This window comes from Nanorana parkeri, unplaced genomic scaffold (genome assembly GCF_000935625.1).
Source record: "Nanorana parkeri isolate BGI_ZX_2015 unplaced genomic scaffold, ASM93562v1 scaffold1651, whole genome shotgun sequence".
Lineage (NCBI taxonomy): Eukaryota > Metazoa > Chordata > Amphibia > Anura > Dicroglossidae > Nanorana > Nanorana parkeri.
The window spans coordinates 137,850-154,761 of NW_017307919.1; the positions used below are offsets into that span (position 1 = coordinate 137,850).

Consider the following 16,912-nt stretch of genomic DNA (forward strand, 5'->3'; position numbering starts at 1 on the left):
ATGCTCACCTACTGTGCCTCAAGTGGGGTTGCAGGAATTTTCCACCATGGACCAAATTCTTGAGGTAATACAAATAATTTTTTGCAAATAAAACCAGGATAACTGACAACATGTAGAACAATGAAAAATGGTAATCAAGTAGCTGTACAATTTCAAATGCAGTTACAGTGTAATAAGTTCTAAAATGCTTCTATCAATCTGTCATAAGTTATTACAAGTCAGTGTCTCTCGTTGCAAAAATCTTGAAGTTCTAGAAAAGAAAAATAAGATAGATAAGCATTTTTTCCAGACCAAGTACTGATACTTGTCCAAGTAGTCACACATACAATTACTAATACATTTTTGTTATTATGTTATTTGACAGTTTTTCTATAACAGTACAGACATATGATTTCAGGACAGTGGTAGAGTGCCAGGGCCCTGTCACAGCTGCAACTTCTGCAACACTGGTAGTTCTCATGAACATGCCAAGCATCTGAACATCCCTAGTTTTAAATCAGTGGTTCTCAACCAGTGGGCCGCAACCCGCAGTTGAGGGGGTCACTACATGCTTTGTGCTGCACTAGGTGAGAGGCTCCACAGCCTCCTCCTAGCGCAGTCGTGTCAGTTCTCTGGCCATGTCCACCGCTACATGGCGCTGTTGCGCGTGGGCCGGGGAGGAACAAAGAGAGGGAACAGTCGAGAGGGGAGCGGTCGGGAGTGAAACACCTGTGTGTCGGGTGTGATGGGAGGTAAGTGCCAGCTCTAGAAGGTCTCTTAACCCCTTCGTGACGGGAGACGTACACTGTACGTCCAGCCACAAAGGGACCAAATGACTTGTCACGTACACTGTACGTGACGAGTTATTTGCTTCTTTAATTCAGTCATGAAGGGGTTAAGTAAGTTATAAGAATTGCACTGCGCTTAAAAAAAAACTAGTAAACATGCAAATGATGTGTACCCAACAAATGATCCTTCCACATAATAATATAATTAAAGTGATACAAAGTATAAAAAAAATCTTACAATAATATACTGTGCTCATTCTTGTGTCACAAACTGATAAAAACATAATGCAGTCACGTGTCTATGAATATGGTGATTAATCCGCAATCCTTGTTAAAACAGTGAAGAGTTTGTGAAATAGTTCAATATAGTCTTTGTCTTGTCCACAAAAGAATATAGAAAACCATGTGCAATCCAATCCAATCCACCTCCATGCAAATCGACAACGATTTTAACCCTCATGCTGCATGCAGCTTCACCGTGTTCACCAACAAATATCCGCACTCACTGGATATTTTACAGATAAGCCTGATGCGCCCGGGTATCAACTGGGACTGGATGCCTCCAAAGGTGCATGGAGGTTCTGCAAGAATTGGAGGCATTCAGTCCCAGTTGATACCCGGGCGCATGATGCTTATATGTATAATATCTGGTGCACCATTTGGTCCACCAGATCAAAGGAGGCGGGAGAAACATTCTCCTCTGCGAGGCCCTGGTGCAGCATCTTAGCCCATTCCGTCAGGGTCTGGGAGACCAGAGCCGAGGCCAAAAACCGTACGCATTGTAAGTGCACTGTAAACAAGTACATGGTACGCGAGACAGCCTCTGCCTTCCGATCCGTAGGGTCCCGAAAGGAAGGAGAATCCACCACCGGGATAGCCGTTGCCTTGTTCAGGTGGGAAAACCGGCGGGTCCACCGCAGGGGAGGACGACCACCTAGCCACAAAGTCCTCCTCAAAGGGATAACAAACCGAGAAACGTTTCGGAACCGAAAAGGACTTAGTGGGACGCTTCCACTCAATAGATGAAGTCATCATTTAAAAGGGGATATAGGGAAAAAACGCAGAGGAGCGCCCACTCTTATGCGTCACAAATTGAACCGGCGGGAGCACAGAGGAACTAGGGCCCTCCTCAAGCTTAAGCGTCTCCCAGGACGAAAGAAACAGCGCGGTGACCAGTTCGCGGTCCCGCACCATGAGTGAGGCACCCGCCTCGGCGTCACTGCCCGAGTCTGGCCGAGTCTGGAATCCCCCAAACCGGACGCACGGCCACAGCAGAAATTTCCCCCTCCTCCGCCCCCAAAGGGACCGTGGAATGCGACGGCAGGACGCGCTTCTTAGGTGGCCTCTGGGTCAGAGCGCGTTCAATGCGCGACACAATTCATAGTGGACACATTTTCTTTTTAGGGATAAGGCAGTGCCCGTGGCACTGCTCCCCCCCGAAGCACCCGAAGGGGGGCAAGGGAAACTGGGAAAGGGGGGCAGGCATACCTGCAGCTCAGAGAGGGGAATGGGAGAGGACCACCCAGACTGTACGTGCACCCGGGACCCCACAGCAGGGAGAGGGCAGATCCCCACAGTACAACCTGCCCGGAGAACGACATGTGCTCCAGCAACCCGCTCCAGACAGTCCCAGCGGCCATCCACCAATCTGCTCCCCATGCCACACCTCCTCTCAGCGCACTCTCCAGTGAGAAAAGACTGCTGAGCAAGGAGAATGCTGAATATGCAGCAGGGAAAGTGACGTCAGCGTAAGACCGCCGCCGAACAACAAAGATGGCGGCCGCGGCACGGCTGCAACAGAAGCCGGGGGCTTAATTTTTCAGCTGCCCAGGCACCCATGGAAACAAGCGCTGACAGCACCCCCACAGCAGACTCCCAGGCTCCAGGCCACCCCAAGCAGCCAGGCCGCAAGTGACTTCAGCAGAAGGGCACCACCGAAAGGGCATTGCAGCCCTCAACAAGATGGCGGCCGTGGCCTCCGGCGAGGCTGCAACAGAAGGCGGGTGCTCGATTTTTTGGCCGGCCGCGGCACACACGGAAGCCAGCGCTCCCCCAGCAACCTCCCAGGCACCAAGCCACCCCAAGCAGCAAGGCCGCAAGTGTCCCTCAGTGAGGGAAAACGAGGGGAAAGAAGGGGGAGGGGGGAACGAAGGAGGCCCACAGACCCCGCCAAGACGAAGGAGGCCCACAGACCCTGCCAGGAGACACCCCCAAGGAACCCCTCAGTGACCTCACAGGGCACCACATCCAAACAGAAGGGCAGGAAGGCCCTGAAGTCCTCCCGCACAGTCCCTGCCCCACATCCATACCACCACGTGCACCGTCCTCGTACAGCAGACACCATTAGCACCCGAGACGTCGGGCCAAATCCACGTGGAGTCAAGAGGCAAGGACGAGCAGAAACAGCGGGCAGAATGCCCTCGAACGCAGTCGTGGCGTCGCCAGCCTGTCCTGTGACCGGTCGGCCGAGAACTCCAGTCATATGCAATTTCATTGGGACAAGCCCACAGGCCACTCCTCGACAGAGTCATCGCAGCCGACCCTCAGCCGCAGAGTCTGCATGCGCTCGCCGGTCGCCAGGGGAGACTCCCAAGGATCTACCTCGTCCAGCTTGTCGCCCTGGCGGCACTTGCTAGAAGAATCAGCAAAAAAACAGGAAGTAAGGTAAGAATACAGAGAAAAATTCTTAGCTCCTTACTCCTGACGCTAGGCAAAACACTGGAGACTTGTCAACAGGTCGGGGGTTTGGCCACCAGCAAGGGCCGCCCCTAGGCTGTAATTGGTCTTTAGTTTTGTGCCTAGCCTCCTTCTCCTGCAGGTGGCGATATTACCCTACAGTACATGATCTCCGATCTGTTCCCTGTGTCCTTCAATGAACGGAAGAGAAATGTACACACCAGTCAAAGCTGAAAATTAAAGCGGTCTGTGGCATTATTGGTTTGTGTGTGTGACACTGAGTTAAAACATACATGCAGACTTAAAAGCCAAAATGTGTTAAGGGTATATATATTGCTTTAGGGAATATTAGGGTATATTGTGTATTTATTCTGTTTTAAGGGTATATATTGCTGGGCATTAAATACATTAAACATATAGAAGGGTATATATTGCTGATCATTAAATATTAAATATATAGACTACTGGGCATAGGGTTATAAGTATAATAACCCCAGGGACACAGTGCAATAAAACACAAGGGCTGTAGTATAATTATCCACAGTGCTGTAGTGTAACTTAACCCCAGGGCTGTAGGGTAATTTAACCCCAGGGCTGTAGTGTAATTTAACCCCAGGGCAGTAGCGTAATTTAACCCCAGGGCAGTAGCGTAATTAACCCCAGGGCAGTAGCGTAATTAACCCCAGGGCCGTAGTGTAATTCACCCCAGGGTGAATTAAAATAACTCAAGGGCATCAGTAAAATACGATTGTTGTTAAACTGCCAATTGAGAACCATTGGCACTAAATAAATGAATAGCCTATACAAAATAAATTAAAAAATTAAAAAAAAAGGAAAATGTCTTCCATGAGTGGGTATGCAACCAGGTGTACGTTGTGCGCAATGTATGCGTTTCTTGAACATGCATTCGAGGGGGAATACATTTGCGCTAGATGTGAGCGAGTTGTTTGTTTGGAAGCACAGATTCTGGATCTAAACAACAAACTGGCAACACTGAGGAGCATAACCAACATGGAAAGGAGTCTGGACCTGATGCACCAGGCTCTGTTGGAGGGCGGCTTAGATGAGGAGGGGGGTTTGGAGGAGCAGGATCCCGAGGTGGGTAGCTGGGTTACCGTTAGTAGGGGTAGAGGGAAGAGTGGGAGAGAGAGGTCAGCCCTGAACGAATTAACACCCAATAAATATGCCAGGTTGCACGATGTTGGGGATATTAGTTCAGGGGCGACACTGCTGGAGCAGGACAGGGGGAGTAATTGCTCCAGAAAGGATGGGAGCAGGATGGAGGGTCAGGAGAGGCAGATCTTGGTGGTGGGGGATTCCATCATCAGGCGGACAGACAGGGTAATCTGTCATCGGGACCGAGAGCGTAGAACAGTATGCTGCTTACCGGGGGCTCTTGTTCGACACATTGATGAACGAATGGACAGGTTACCGGATGGGGTTGGGCATGACCCAGCTGTCATGGTCCAAATCGGCACCAATGACAAAATAGGAGGCAAATGGAGTGTACTAAAAAAGAAGTTCAGAGACTTAGGTGCTAGGTTGAAGAGAAGGACCTGCATGGTAGTATTCTCTGAGATCGTTGGTTCGGCCACATCTGGAGTACGCGGTCCAGTTTTGGTCGCCGGTACTGAGAAGGGATGTCCTTGAACTGGAGAGAGTCCAGCGGAGGGCAACAAAACTAATTAGGGGAATGGAGGACCAGAGCTATGAGACAAGGCTTCTGTCCTTAAACACGTTTAACCCCAAATACTATGTAACTATGTAAGTGCCAAGAGCGACTCTAGACAGACAGCGAGAGTTCAGGGAACTTAACAAGTGGCTCCGGAACTGGTGTCGGAAAGAGGACTTTAGTTTCCTAGAGAACTGGGCTGACTTCTTAGTCAGTTACCGGCTCTTCAGCCGAGACGGGCTGCATCTTAATGGGGAAGGTGCAGAATTTCTGGGGAAAATAGTAAACAAGTAAACACTGGGACAAATAACACAGAGGGGAGTAATACAGGGGTAAATAGTGGGCTCACTCCAGTCAACAGTCAATATAGTAAATCCAATCGCCCAAGTTAATCTAATTAGGAATGGACCACCCATAACAAAGCCAAATAAAAAAAGTAGAGGGGAGCAAGAAAGAAGTAAACGTTCTCATAGTAGTACAATGATTAAATGTATGTTCACCAATGCTAGAAGTCTAGCAAATAAATTAGAAGAGCTTGAAGTTATGCTACTCGAAGAGGACTTCGATGTAGTGGCAATAGCGCAAACTTGGCTAGATAGCGCACACGATTGGGCTACTAATATAGAAGGGTACAACCTGTTCAGGAGGGACAGGCTTGGGAGAAGGGGGGGTTTGCATTTATGCTAAAAATAATCTTAATATGCACATACGGGACGATATAAGGTCAAATAGTGGAGACGACGTGGAATTTGTGGCTAGAACTAGATAGAACGGACGCTAGCCATAAACTTATAGTGGGTGTTTGTTATAAACCTCCGAATATAGGGGAGGAGGCTCATCTGCACTCCTAAATAGAAATAGCCGGGAAGCAGGGTAATGTGATGGGCGACTTCAATTATCCAGACGTCAATTGGGCTAATGGAACCTCACATTCGACAAAGGCGGCCTGTTTTCTGAACATGTTGCGAGACAATTTCATGGATCAGATGGTTGAGGATCCAACTAGGAATGCCATTCTATATCTAATAATTTTTAATAATGCGGATTTATGGGTAATAGTGCTATGGGTATGTTATGGGAGTTATGGGTAATAGTGATCACTTTCAATATTGGATACAGAAAAGGGAAGTGGGCCTGTCGGACAAGAACCCTAAACTTCAGAAAGGCTAACTTTAATAAGCTGCACAAGATAGTGGGTGACATCAAATGGGAAAACGTATTTCAAAAAATTAACACGGAGCAGAAGTGGGATTGTTTTAACCCCTTCATGACTGAGGCCCTTTTTTCATTTTTTGCACCCATGTTATATTCCACATTTTAGGCCTGAAAATGACGTAAAACCCCCCAACATTATATATTTTCTGAATGCCAAGACCCTATAGAATAAAATGGTGGTAGTTGAAAATTTTTATGTTGCGCAATATTAGCGCAACTCCTTATTAAACCCCAAAATTTAGTGACAAATTTAATTAAATGCCCCAAAACACAACAAATTACCCATTTTTTTAATGAAATATAAAAGATGAGGTTACAACGAGTAAAACGATACCCAACATGCCCAGTTTACAGATTGCGTGCAACCGTGAAACGGCGAAAAACTGCAGTACCCCAAAAAGTCAATAAAAGACGCTTTAAAAGCCCCCAAATACCGTTGGGTAACAAAAGTAAAAGCTCAAAAACTAAGCCTGTATGGATAAACAGAACAGTGAAGCAACACATAAAGGACAAGAGAGTGGCATTTAGAAAGTATAAGATGGAGGGAACGGCATTGGCGTTCCATAACTACAAAGAATGTAACAAAAGATGTTAAAAAGTAATTCGGGCAGCTAAAATTGAGTGCGAAAAGCATATAGCCACAGTTAGTAAAAGGAACTCCAAAAAATTCTACCAATACATAAACAGTAAAAAGGTGAGAAAAGAGCAGATAGGCCCAATAAAGGACGAAAACGGGGAGTTGGTCACAAACGACAGGGAGAGGGTCGAAGCGTTAAATACCTTTTTCTCCTCAGTATACACACAGGAAAAAGACAGGTTTAATGTGCATAAGAAAACACAAAGTTTAACACAAAATTTACATCAGTGGTTGACGGAAACCAGGGTACAACATAGACTTAAACTACTTAATGCAAATAAAGCATTAGGACCAGATAACCTGCACCCCAACGTACTTAAAGAACTCAGCCAGGTTATAAGCGACTGGTGGAAGGCTACGGTAGTACCTATATTCAAAAAGGGGTCAAGATGTCAACCTGGGAACTACAGACCAGATAGTCTTACATCGATAGTTTGCAAACTGTTAGAGGGAATGATTAAGGACTACTCGGTGGAGTTTGTTCAGGATAATGGCGTAGTAAATGATAACCATATTGGATTTAGGAAGGATCGTTCCTGCCAGACCAACCTGCTAAATTTTTACGAAGCGGTAAGTAGAGATCTGGATGGAGGGAGGCCGGTGGAGGTAGTGTATCTAGATTTTTTAAAAGCATTTGCCACGGTACCACCTAAAAGCTTGCTACACAAGCGGAGATCCCTGGGCATAGATGAAATAGTGTGTACGTGGATAGAAAACTGGCTACAGGAACGTGTACAGAGAGTATCGATAAATGGCACCTTTTCAGACTGGTCTAGGGTCATGAGGGGTGTGCCTCAGGGTTCTGTGCTAGGCCCCATGCTATTCAACCTGTTTATTAAAGATATCGGGGAGGGTGTGAATAGCCATGTTTCAGTGTTTGCTGATGATACTAAAATCGGGAGGGTAATAGATACGGACTTAGACATTATAACATTACAGGACGACCTGGATAAAATAGGGGAGTGGGCAACTGTATGGCAGATGAGGTTTAATGTCGATAAATGCAAAGTAATGCACTTTGGAGTAAAAAATAGGCAAATGGGCTGTACAATTATGGGTATGGCACTAGGGAAGTCAGAAATGGAGAAAGATTTGGGGGTCATTGTAGACCACAGATTGAATAATAGCTTGCAGTGCCAGGCTGCTGTAAACAAAGCAAGTAGAGTCCTGTCCTGTATTAAGAAGGGGATGTATTGCAGCAACAAGTCTATAATTTTGCCACTTTACAAATCACTGGTTCAGCCTCATCTAGAGTATGCGGTCCAGTTTTGGTCACCAGTCAACAGAAAGGATGTCCTTGAGCTGGAAAGAGTCCAGCGGAGGGCAACCAAACTCATTAAGGGGATGGAGTACCAGAGCTATGAGACAAGGCTACTAAATTTAAATATGTACACGTTGGAAGGAGATTAAGGGGGGACATGATTTTCATGTACAAAATGTTCAATGGTGATAGCAACATTAGCAACAAACTCTTTACGGTTAACCCCATAACAAAGACTAGAGGCCACCATCTAAAATCGGTGGAGAAAAAAATATCAGCACAAGGGGATTCTTCTCAGAGCGGTTAGGGTCTGGAAGCGGCTGCCACATGCAGTGATTTCAGCTAAGAGTGTGGAATCATTCAAAAAGCTCTTGGACGATTTCCTTAGAGACCATAACATACAGGGGTACAGGTACTCCTAAGAACAAGATCACACATGGACTCATGCACACGCACACACCAGCAGAACCATATGCATACACGCAATAGGTTGGACTTGTGTCTTTATTCAACCTCAAATACTATGTAACTAAGTATTCATATATCTTGCTAATTTCTACTGGTAACATACAAAAATAATCATTTGCAGGCACAGCGGTAGTTCTAACACCAAGCTAGAAAAAGAAACTATTCTGATATAACTTCTAGCTGAGTTTAGTGAAAGTTTGTTTCTAAACTAAAAAAGCTTTATTTTCAATTACAATTTGTGCATGCGGCGATACCTGACGTGTAGCATAATCGTCGTTTTAGTACATAGGTGCACCAGACATGCCTATCCATTAGTATGCACACATTCGCGGGGAGGGGCTTTACTTTTTTTGGGGGTATTTTTAATTTTATTCGGCTTTATTTTATTTTTTTGTTTAACTTTATTGCTATCACATGGGGGGGGCTCACATGCTCACTATGCGATAGCACATTGGAGATGACGGGTTCTCTTTAAGTTAACATTACGGCTTTATTATACCCCTAGTGTCACTAGTGTCACCTTTCCACTTCAATAGCTTTAGCTGGGGAATGAGACAGCAGACAGTGGCTGGGAGCAATAGCCAGCCTGCTATTGGCTATTACAAATTGCAATAGCCAATAGTAGGCTGGTTATTAAACCTGCCCACTGTCAATTAGCAGAGGAGGGACCTGAAGGAAAAAGTTCTCCTTCCGGGCCTACTCTGCTAATTGATAGCAGGCAGTGGGCGGTTGCAATAGCCAGCCTGTTATTGGCTATTTCAAATTGCAATAGCTGGCTGGCTATTACACCTACCTGCTGTCAATCAGCAGAGGAGGGATCTGAAGGATAAAGTTCTCCTTCAGGTCCATTTCTTTACTAAAGAGCGGAGGCACGGCACAGCGGGCAGGAGGTGAGGAGAATGCATAGTCACAGTGGCTGACAGCAGTTTCTCCTCCCCACTGGGCGCCGGCTGCAGCGGTCTGTGTCCCCTCTGATCCCCACTGCCTCTGCTGATACAAGCAGGGAAAGCAGCAGGGATTTAAGTGGACACAGATCGCAGCATGCAGGGGAATGGGGGGGGGGGCAAGATTTAATAGTAGGTGAGTCTCTGCCTCACTGGTATGGGGGTGGTGTTTTTTGCTGCCTCCTTGGAAAGTGCCGCCCAAGGCAAATGCCTAGTTTGCCTTGCGGTAGATACACTTCTGCATATACCTAGAACCCAGGGCTTTAAGGCAACAGTGCTAATTGCTTTGCCATTCTTCTGCCAACATGTTTAACTACCTTACGTCCATGGCCGTTTGTGAACGGCCAGAGTTCCCCATTTGTGGCTGTCAACTACATTTGATGCTACTAGCAGTAGTAGGCATCCTGCTGACCACGCGCCATGGTATAAACACTTCCTATAAGCTTTAAAGGATAACTGTACTTTGCCATAAAAAAAATCCCATATGGCTACTATCTTTTTCTTCCAATTAGTTAATATATAAACACATACTCAAAATATAGATGCAGACTTCTGTGGTTTGCCAAGGGCTGGCTCCGTGTTTTGATCCTGGCAGCCAGTGACCTCTGAAGTACTGCATGTGTGCCAGTACTGGCAATATAGAATGACTGCATGCCAGTCTGCCTGTACCACTATTGTATATGTTCAGTGCTACTTTCGGGAGAACGCAGGGTCTATTCACATCATGTCTGGACCAGATCCAGACCAGAACCTTCATTCCCTATTCATTCCTATGGTAAAAAGTGAGGCTAGTTCACACCATTGCGTTCAGTCCCAGAATGTTTTAAAAAGATACTGCATGGTCTGGAATGCACCAAAATGCATGCAAAACACACTAGAGCACACTAGAAAGTCAATTGAGAAAACAAGATCCAGAGTTAGAACTTACCGGTAACTCTATTTCCAATAGTCTTCCAGAACAGCATCATAAGAGGATAAAGAAGAACCAACCCAATCTAGGGTGGGACTAGAGCTGCAACAGTTAATCGATTTAGTCGATTAAAATCGACGATTGAAAACGTTACCAACGTTTTCGATCGTACATACGTGGTCACCTGTCCACCCGTGGAATATATCCTGAGGCCACAGAGAACAAACGAACCCCTCTAACCGGCGGCCATTCGTTCTCAGTGGCCCAGCCACGGGAGCTCTGTCCATCCGGTCCTGGCCCTCGCTGGGCACTGAAGGAGCAAGCAAATCCAGTGTACCCCCTGCACTGCAAAGGAGGACTAACTGGTGGCTGCAATTACAAGGTAGGATTTACTACCTGGAACAGGTCTGGGCAATCCATATGGAGGCTTCCCCTTGCGTTCTTCGTGACGTCCTCCCCAGTTTGACCGAGGAAACACAAAGAATGGAGAAGAGGTGGACCTTTTTAAGCTATCATGCGACATGTTTCCTGCGTCTGGGGGAGGAGATTCCATCTCATGATGCTGTCCTGGAAGACGTTTATGGGAAAACCCCACACCGGACCGCATCAAAAACGCACATGACCGTGTTTGCAGAAATGCATCCAGATCTGGGCTGGAGATGGTTTGAACAAGCCCTGAAAGCCCTGGATGGGGGCGGTGTAAAGCTATAAATATCTGTATAGGGGTGTTTATTAATTTCTAGAAGAGGGAAGGGGGTGTCAGATGAGGGTCCTTAAGAGCAAAATGCAGTTCTTTAACCACTTGCTGCCTGGAGCAATTTCTTACTATTTGCACACACAAGTAGACAACTATAAAACAATTTAAAAAAGACACTAAACAGGCCCAAATAGCTAAAAACCATAGAACCGGGAGCAGCTTGCAGCTCAAAGAGCTTTTAAAAAGGACCTTATGCCTCCAGCTGGCATTAGATAAGGCTTTAACATCTACCTTAACTTGAGAATGTATAAATGTATAAAACAGAGGACCAGGTGAAAGCCTTGCAAATCTGAGAAACAATTGGCTAATATTTAAAAGCCCAAGAACCACTCACAGATCTAGTCAAGTATGCTTTGATAGGAAAGGGAGGAACTTTATCCTTACGGCTATAAGCTTGAATAATAATGTGTCTAAGCCAGAAAAATGGTGGCATGAGAAGTTGGTTCCCCTTTACCGCGACCATCAGGTATTACAAAAAGATAGTCAGTCTTTAAATAGAAGCAGTGGCTGAGAGGTAAACCCACAAAAGCAACAAACTACATTAGGCAGCAAAAGAAAAATTCCCTTTGGTGCACTGGAGCGAGATGGAAGAACAATGTCCTTATTGAGGTGAAACGCTGAAACCACCTCAGAAAGAAGGCTTTATGACTCAGGTCCAACTAATCCAGACCGGGCCAGAATAGAAAGGGTTTTTTGCAAGATAAGGCCACCAGATCAGTAACATGTCTCACAGAAGTGATACAAACAAGGACTGCAACGTTGTGAGTAAGAGCAGGCATGGTAATATCTAGGTATGCACCGAAATATCGGCCGAAAATTGCACTTTTGGCTAAATGCCGAAAGTGGAATTTGTCTGCCGATACAGCAGCGCATCCCTGCTTTCTTTCTCTCCTACCCGCTGGGACACCGAGCAGCGCCCAACGGGGAGGAAAGTGTGACAGCCGGCCAAGCGACCGGCGTCTCTCCTCCCACACCACTCAGCCTCCTGTCACAGTCCGGCAGAGCGGTGTGTGGGCGGAGACAGCCCTCACTGTCACAGGAGGCTGAGCTCTCCTCCATGCACCGCTCGCTCAGCCTCCTTTGACAGCATGTCAGGAAGGAGAGCGAGTACAAACACTCAGCGATCACTGAGTGCTTGTTCATAATTGAGTACATGGTATGTTTACTGTATCCTCAATTATGAATGAATGGGAAGTGATCTCCATCACCTCCTGTTCATTCATGATTGTGGTTATAGTAAACACACAATGTCCTCATGTTATCAATGAACAGGAACACTCAGAGGATTCCTGTTCATTGATAACTGGGGCTGCAGAAAAAGAGATAGAGGACTCTGTGTTCTCAATTTGAAATAAAAAACATTTTCGGTTTTGGCCTGACAATTTTTTTAATTTCGGTTTTGAAATTTCCATTTCGGTGCACTTCTAGTAATATCCCTAATATGTGCTTTTTGAAGAGCTAATAGAACCAGATTTAAATCTCACAAGAGGAGGCAGAGGAGAGACACCCTGTACAAAAGTCTTAACCAATGAAGGGGAGACTAGCGGCCTTTGGAATACGATTGCAAGGGCCAAAATTTGTCCCTTGATGGTACTCAGGGCCATATGCTGATCCAGGCTGGATTGCAAAAAGGTAAGGATTCTTTCCATGAAGTATTTTCTGGGTTGAAAACTTCTTTTCTGGAGGCCTTGCATCCATCACCTGTGACACAGGTCCTGGAATACACAGTGTGCAGTGACAATTTTCCCTGGGTCCAATCACTGCTGGCTGAGGTAGTCTGCCTGCCAATTGTCCAGGCCTACAATGTGAACAGCAGACAAGGCTGAAATATGAGGTTATGCCTAATCTAGTATAATTTACTACCTCTCCTGTGGTGTTGTCTGACTAAATACAGAAATATGACCTTCCAATGACAGAATGTTGCATTGTAGGGGTCTGGAGTGAAAATTGGCAAAATGAGATCTAAATAGGGAGTCCAACTGTCTCAGTAAAATCCCTAAAAAGGTAGAGATGCCATCAACTTGTGCTGTGACGTGACTGTTAAGATGGAAAACTGGTAGGTCTACAGACAGAAGGGACCATTTATCAATAAATTCCCTTTCAAAAGAGAAAAACACATTGTCAAGAGGAAACCTTGATTGCGTGAAATGTTTTCAGTCCTCAAGGAGGAATGTTTTAAGCACTGAATTAATGGGGAAGGATTTGTAGCATCATGAGCTCCAAAAGAATCTATACCTGGCACAAAATGTTGATGCCTTTAGATGCATAGTACAGCATATAATCAGACTGGAAACAATAGATTGTATATTTGAGTAATATTGAACCTGCTTAAATCTCAACAGACTCATTAGAAATGGGTTGTAAAAGCTCTAAATACAAATCAAATAGAGAACAAAACAGGGGGACCACTGCTGACAGTAAAGTGCAATAAGGCATTTAATGTATAAAGTTCAATAGAATGAAATAGCAACCGTGTTTAGGGGTCCACAATACCATCGGGGCTAAAATTAAAATGTGGAAATATATAGCAAAATCAATGCTAAAATATTACATATAAATTCATTTTGTTGAAAAATCTATATATACATATTAAAATGTATATTAAAATATAATAAAATAAAAAGCAAATTTATCAAAAGTGATATTATATGTAAACAGCAGGCTGTGCACTAAAAGCACTAAAAAACATTAATGATATGTCTGATGATCATATAGGAAATTACATAAAACCTTCTTCATAAAATATGATCTATAATATGTAAAGTATAGGCTCGAAAACATAGTACAATACATGCCATTTCATTCTATTGATCAATAAAATACCCTATTGGGCTCTACTATAGCATATAAAATACCCTATTGGGCCCCTGTTCGTTCTCTATTTGGTTCCACTTGAGCCTCCAATTCTAGTCCTTTGTTTTGTGTGGTAGCCGCTCCACCACAAACATTTGACACTCTAAAGAAGAGAAATATTTACAGTATCTAGCTTCTCTCACAAATCCACTGAATATGAAACAGAGATGGTGACAGAGGCCTTAGGCACTCTGGGAGATGAAAGGTTCAGTAAGGTCAGGGGTAGTCTCTGCCATGGAAAGCGGTGAAGTGTAATAAGAGCTTCTACGAGCAGATTGCCCAAATAACTGTGCACAGACTGACACAACATCAAAAGTTGATACAGGTCTTAGGCAGAGGCAGTGAAGGTATAGAAGCTGGCTGCTGATATGGACCATATAGAAAAAGGGGTCCCTGGATCCAAGTTATACGCATCTGATTCTTCTTGGGATACTACGGAATCTTCTCCAGAAACATTAGGGCAGTAAGGGATAAGGCCATTCATTGCAACAGGTCTCTGCTCTAAGCATCTGGGCCTCATTGCTCACCAATAAGCAGTGCAACATGCCTTTTAACAAAGAGAGGCAAGGCCTCACTTACTTACATATCCAAGCAGTTGATACTGAAGATGGTCTTAGGAAGCTGGAGGTGATCAGGTCACTGTATGTGGACAGTGGAACAAAACTGGACATTAAGTAATTTGTTCACTGATCTCCTACATTATCTATGGGACCGGGAGTGACGCGGATTGCATCACTTCCGGTCCCTGAACTATCATTGCTCGGCTACTGAAGCCGAGCAATAAGCTATTGAAGTGCAATCTGCACTTTAATAGCTTAAAGTGGAAAGGTAATACTAGGGGTTGTTTGGACCCCCAGTATCACCTTAAAGAGTACCTGTCACTGCCAATGTGCTATTACATGGGAGGCTTGTAAACCCCCCTATGGGATAGCAATTAAAGTTTAAAAAAAATAAGTTTTAAAAAATAATTTAGAATAGAAAAAAATAATTTTGAAGTCCTCCACCCCGCGAGCGCACATTCACGCAAACATGCGCTGGGCGTGCCTATGTACAAAAACATTGAACGTGTGTAATGTTGAGTATCGCCGCCCAAGCCAGAGTGAGAGTAATAATTTGAAGGCCAATATTTATGTGTATCTCTAAACTGATGACCTGTAGGGGCTTTTAAAGCATCGTCTATGGACTTTTTAGGGTACTGAATTTTGTCACCGTTTCATGGATGCACACAGTTTTTAACCTAGGCATGTTTTATTGTGTTTTCAGACACTAAAATGAACTTGGGTGCATTTTTCACTAAATTTTGGGGTTTGATAAAGAGTTGTGCCAACATCTTGCAACATAAGAATTTGCAACTGCCACAATTTTTTTCTAAGGGTGTTGGCTTTCAGAAAATATATAATGTTTTGGGGGTTTGAAGTAATTCGCAGGCCGAAAATGTGGATTATATCATGTGTGCAAAAAAAAAGGCCTTGGCAGCGGAAGGGTTTAATAAATTTTCGGTAGATTCACTTTCCGGATCTGCACATCTGCAGTGACCACGTGCCATGTTCTGTGACAGATTGTTATATTTTATATTATTGTTATAGAGTTATGGACTGATTTTGTGGTACTTACTCTGTATTATATTTCGGTATGACACGGTTGCTGGTGAGTCTGGAATCTCTGTGAAAAAGGACTTGCCAATATCACAGCTCTTTCCTTAAGAAAAAAAGTCAAAGAAAACAAAAAACACAAATTAATATTTTCATTACCAGCAAAAGCTGGTTAAAACAGTGAATACATTACTATTAAGCCATACAGAGGGGTATTTATCAACACTTACCATTTATCAACACTGCAGCAGACAAAAACTGACTGGAGCAGCTGTACATGGCAACCAAGCAGCTTCTCTTTTTCATTTTCAAATCTTAACTGAACAAACTGAAGAAAGAAGCTGATTGGTTGTCATGCACAGCTGCTCCGGTTTTTGTCTGCTCCAATCTTGATAAATTCCCCTCACAGTATGTATTGCATGCCCAAAACGGAACACATTAGCTGATGCCCATAGACAAAAGTTGACAGGGCTGAGCCATATTTTAAAAGCTTGGTTGTGGTACTAAAACAACTAGTAATGATTTGCTAAGAGTAGAGATTATGTGACGTTTATCAGAGGCAGACATTTAACTACTCTTTAGCAGCTGATAAATAATTTAATCATGAAGAGTAGTTGTGTTAAAACCCCTGCTATGTTATTTTCCTGCTGTCTGTGTACCATTTCCCTTCACTTCCTGTCTCAGAAATGCAACAAGAAATTTAGGAAAATCTCCAAAATAGAGGGAATTCTCCTCTCAGACAGTTATCGCCATTGGAAGATTAACCCTTTCATTTTGTTCTGGATGCAACTTTAAAAGTCTGGATTTCACTTCTTTCTCAAGGACAATGGTCACCAATACAATAAGAGTGATAAATCTCCCTTATAGGGACAGACAGCAATAAAAACTTTATAAAGCGTCTAACCCTTCCTCCACTCTATATAGAAAAAAAAATGTTTTACCTAGAGATACACATTAATCGGTAGTGATCTAAGTAATTTGACTACTAAACGTGTAAATGTGTGCTATGTAAACATGTGACCCCTAAATTCAGTACTTTAAGTTAGTCAAGTTGAAAGTTTGTAATGGGACATTAGTGGGGAGATCACTGAGCTTCAATTCCCAGATTTACACACCTGTACAGTTGATGTAAATAAAAAAAAAAAACAGAACAAAAATTG

At 44.2% G+C, this 16,912-nt stretch overlaps 1 protein-coding gene across 1 annotated transcript in view; it reads right to left on the bottom strand.

Moving 5' to 3' along the window:
• Positions 1–218: 218 nt before the first annotated feature.
• NUBP1 (nucleotide binding protein 1) overlaps positions 219–16,912 on the bottom strand; it is a 91,424-nt gene continuing 74,730 nt past the window's right edge. Inside the window, exons 10-11 of the mRNA XM_018571000.1 lie at positions 15,775–15,858; positions 219–250 (exon numbers count right to left, since the gene is read on the bottom strand). Of these exons, the coding sequence (XP_018426502.1) occupies positions 219–250; positions 15,775–15,858 (116 nt within the window). The remainder of the gene's footprint in view (positions 251–15,774; positions 15,859–16,912) is intronic.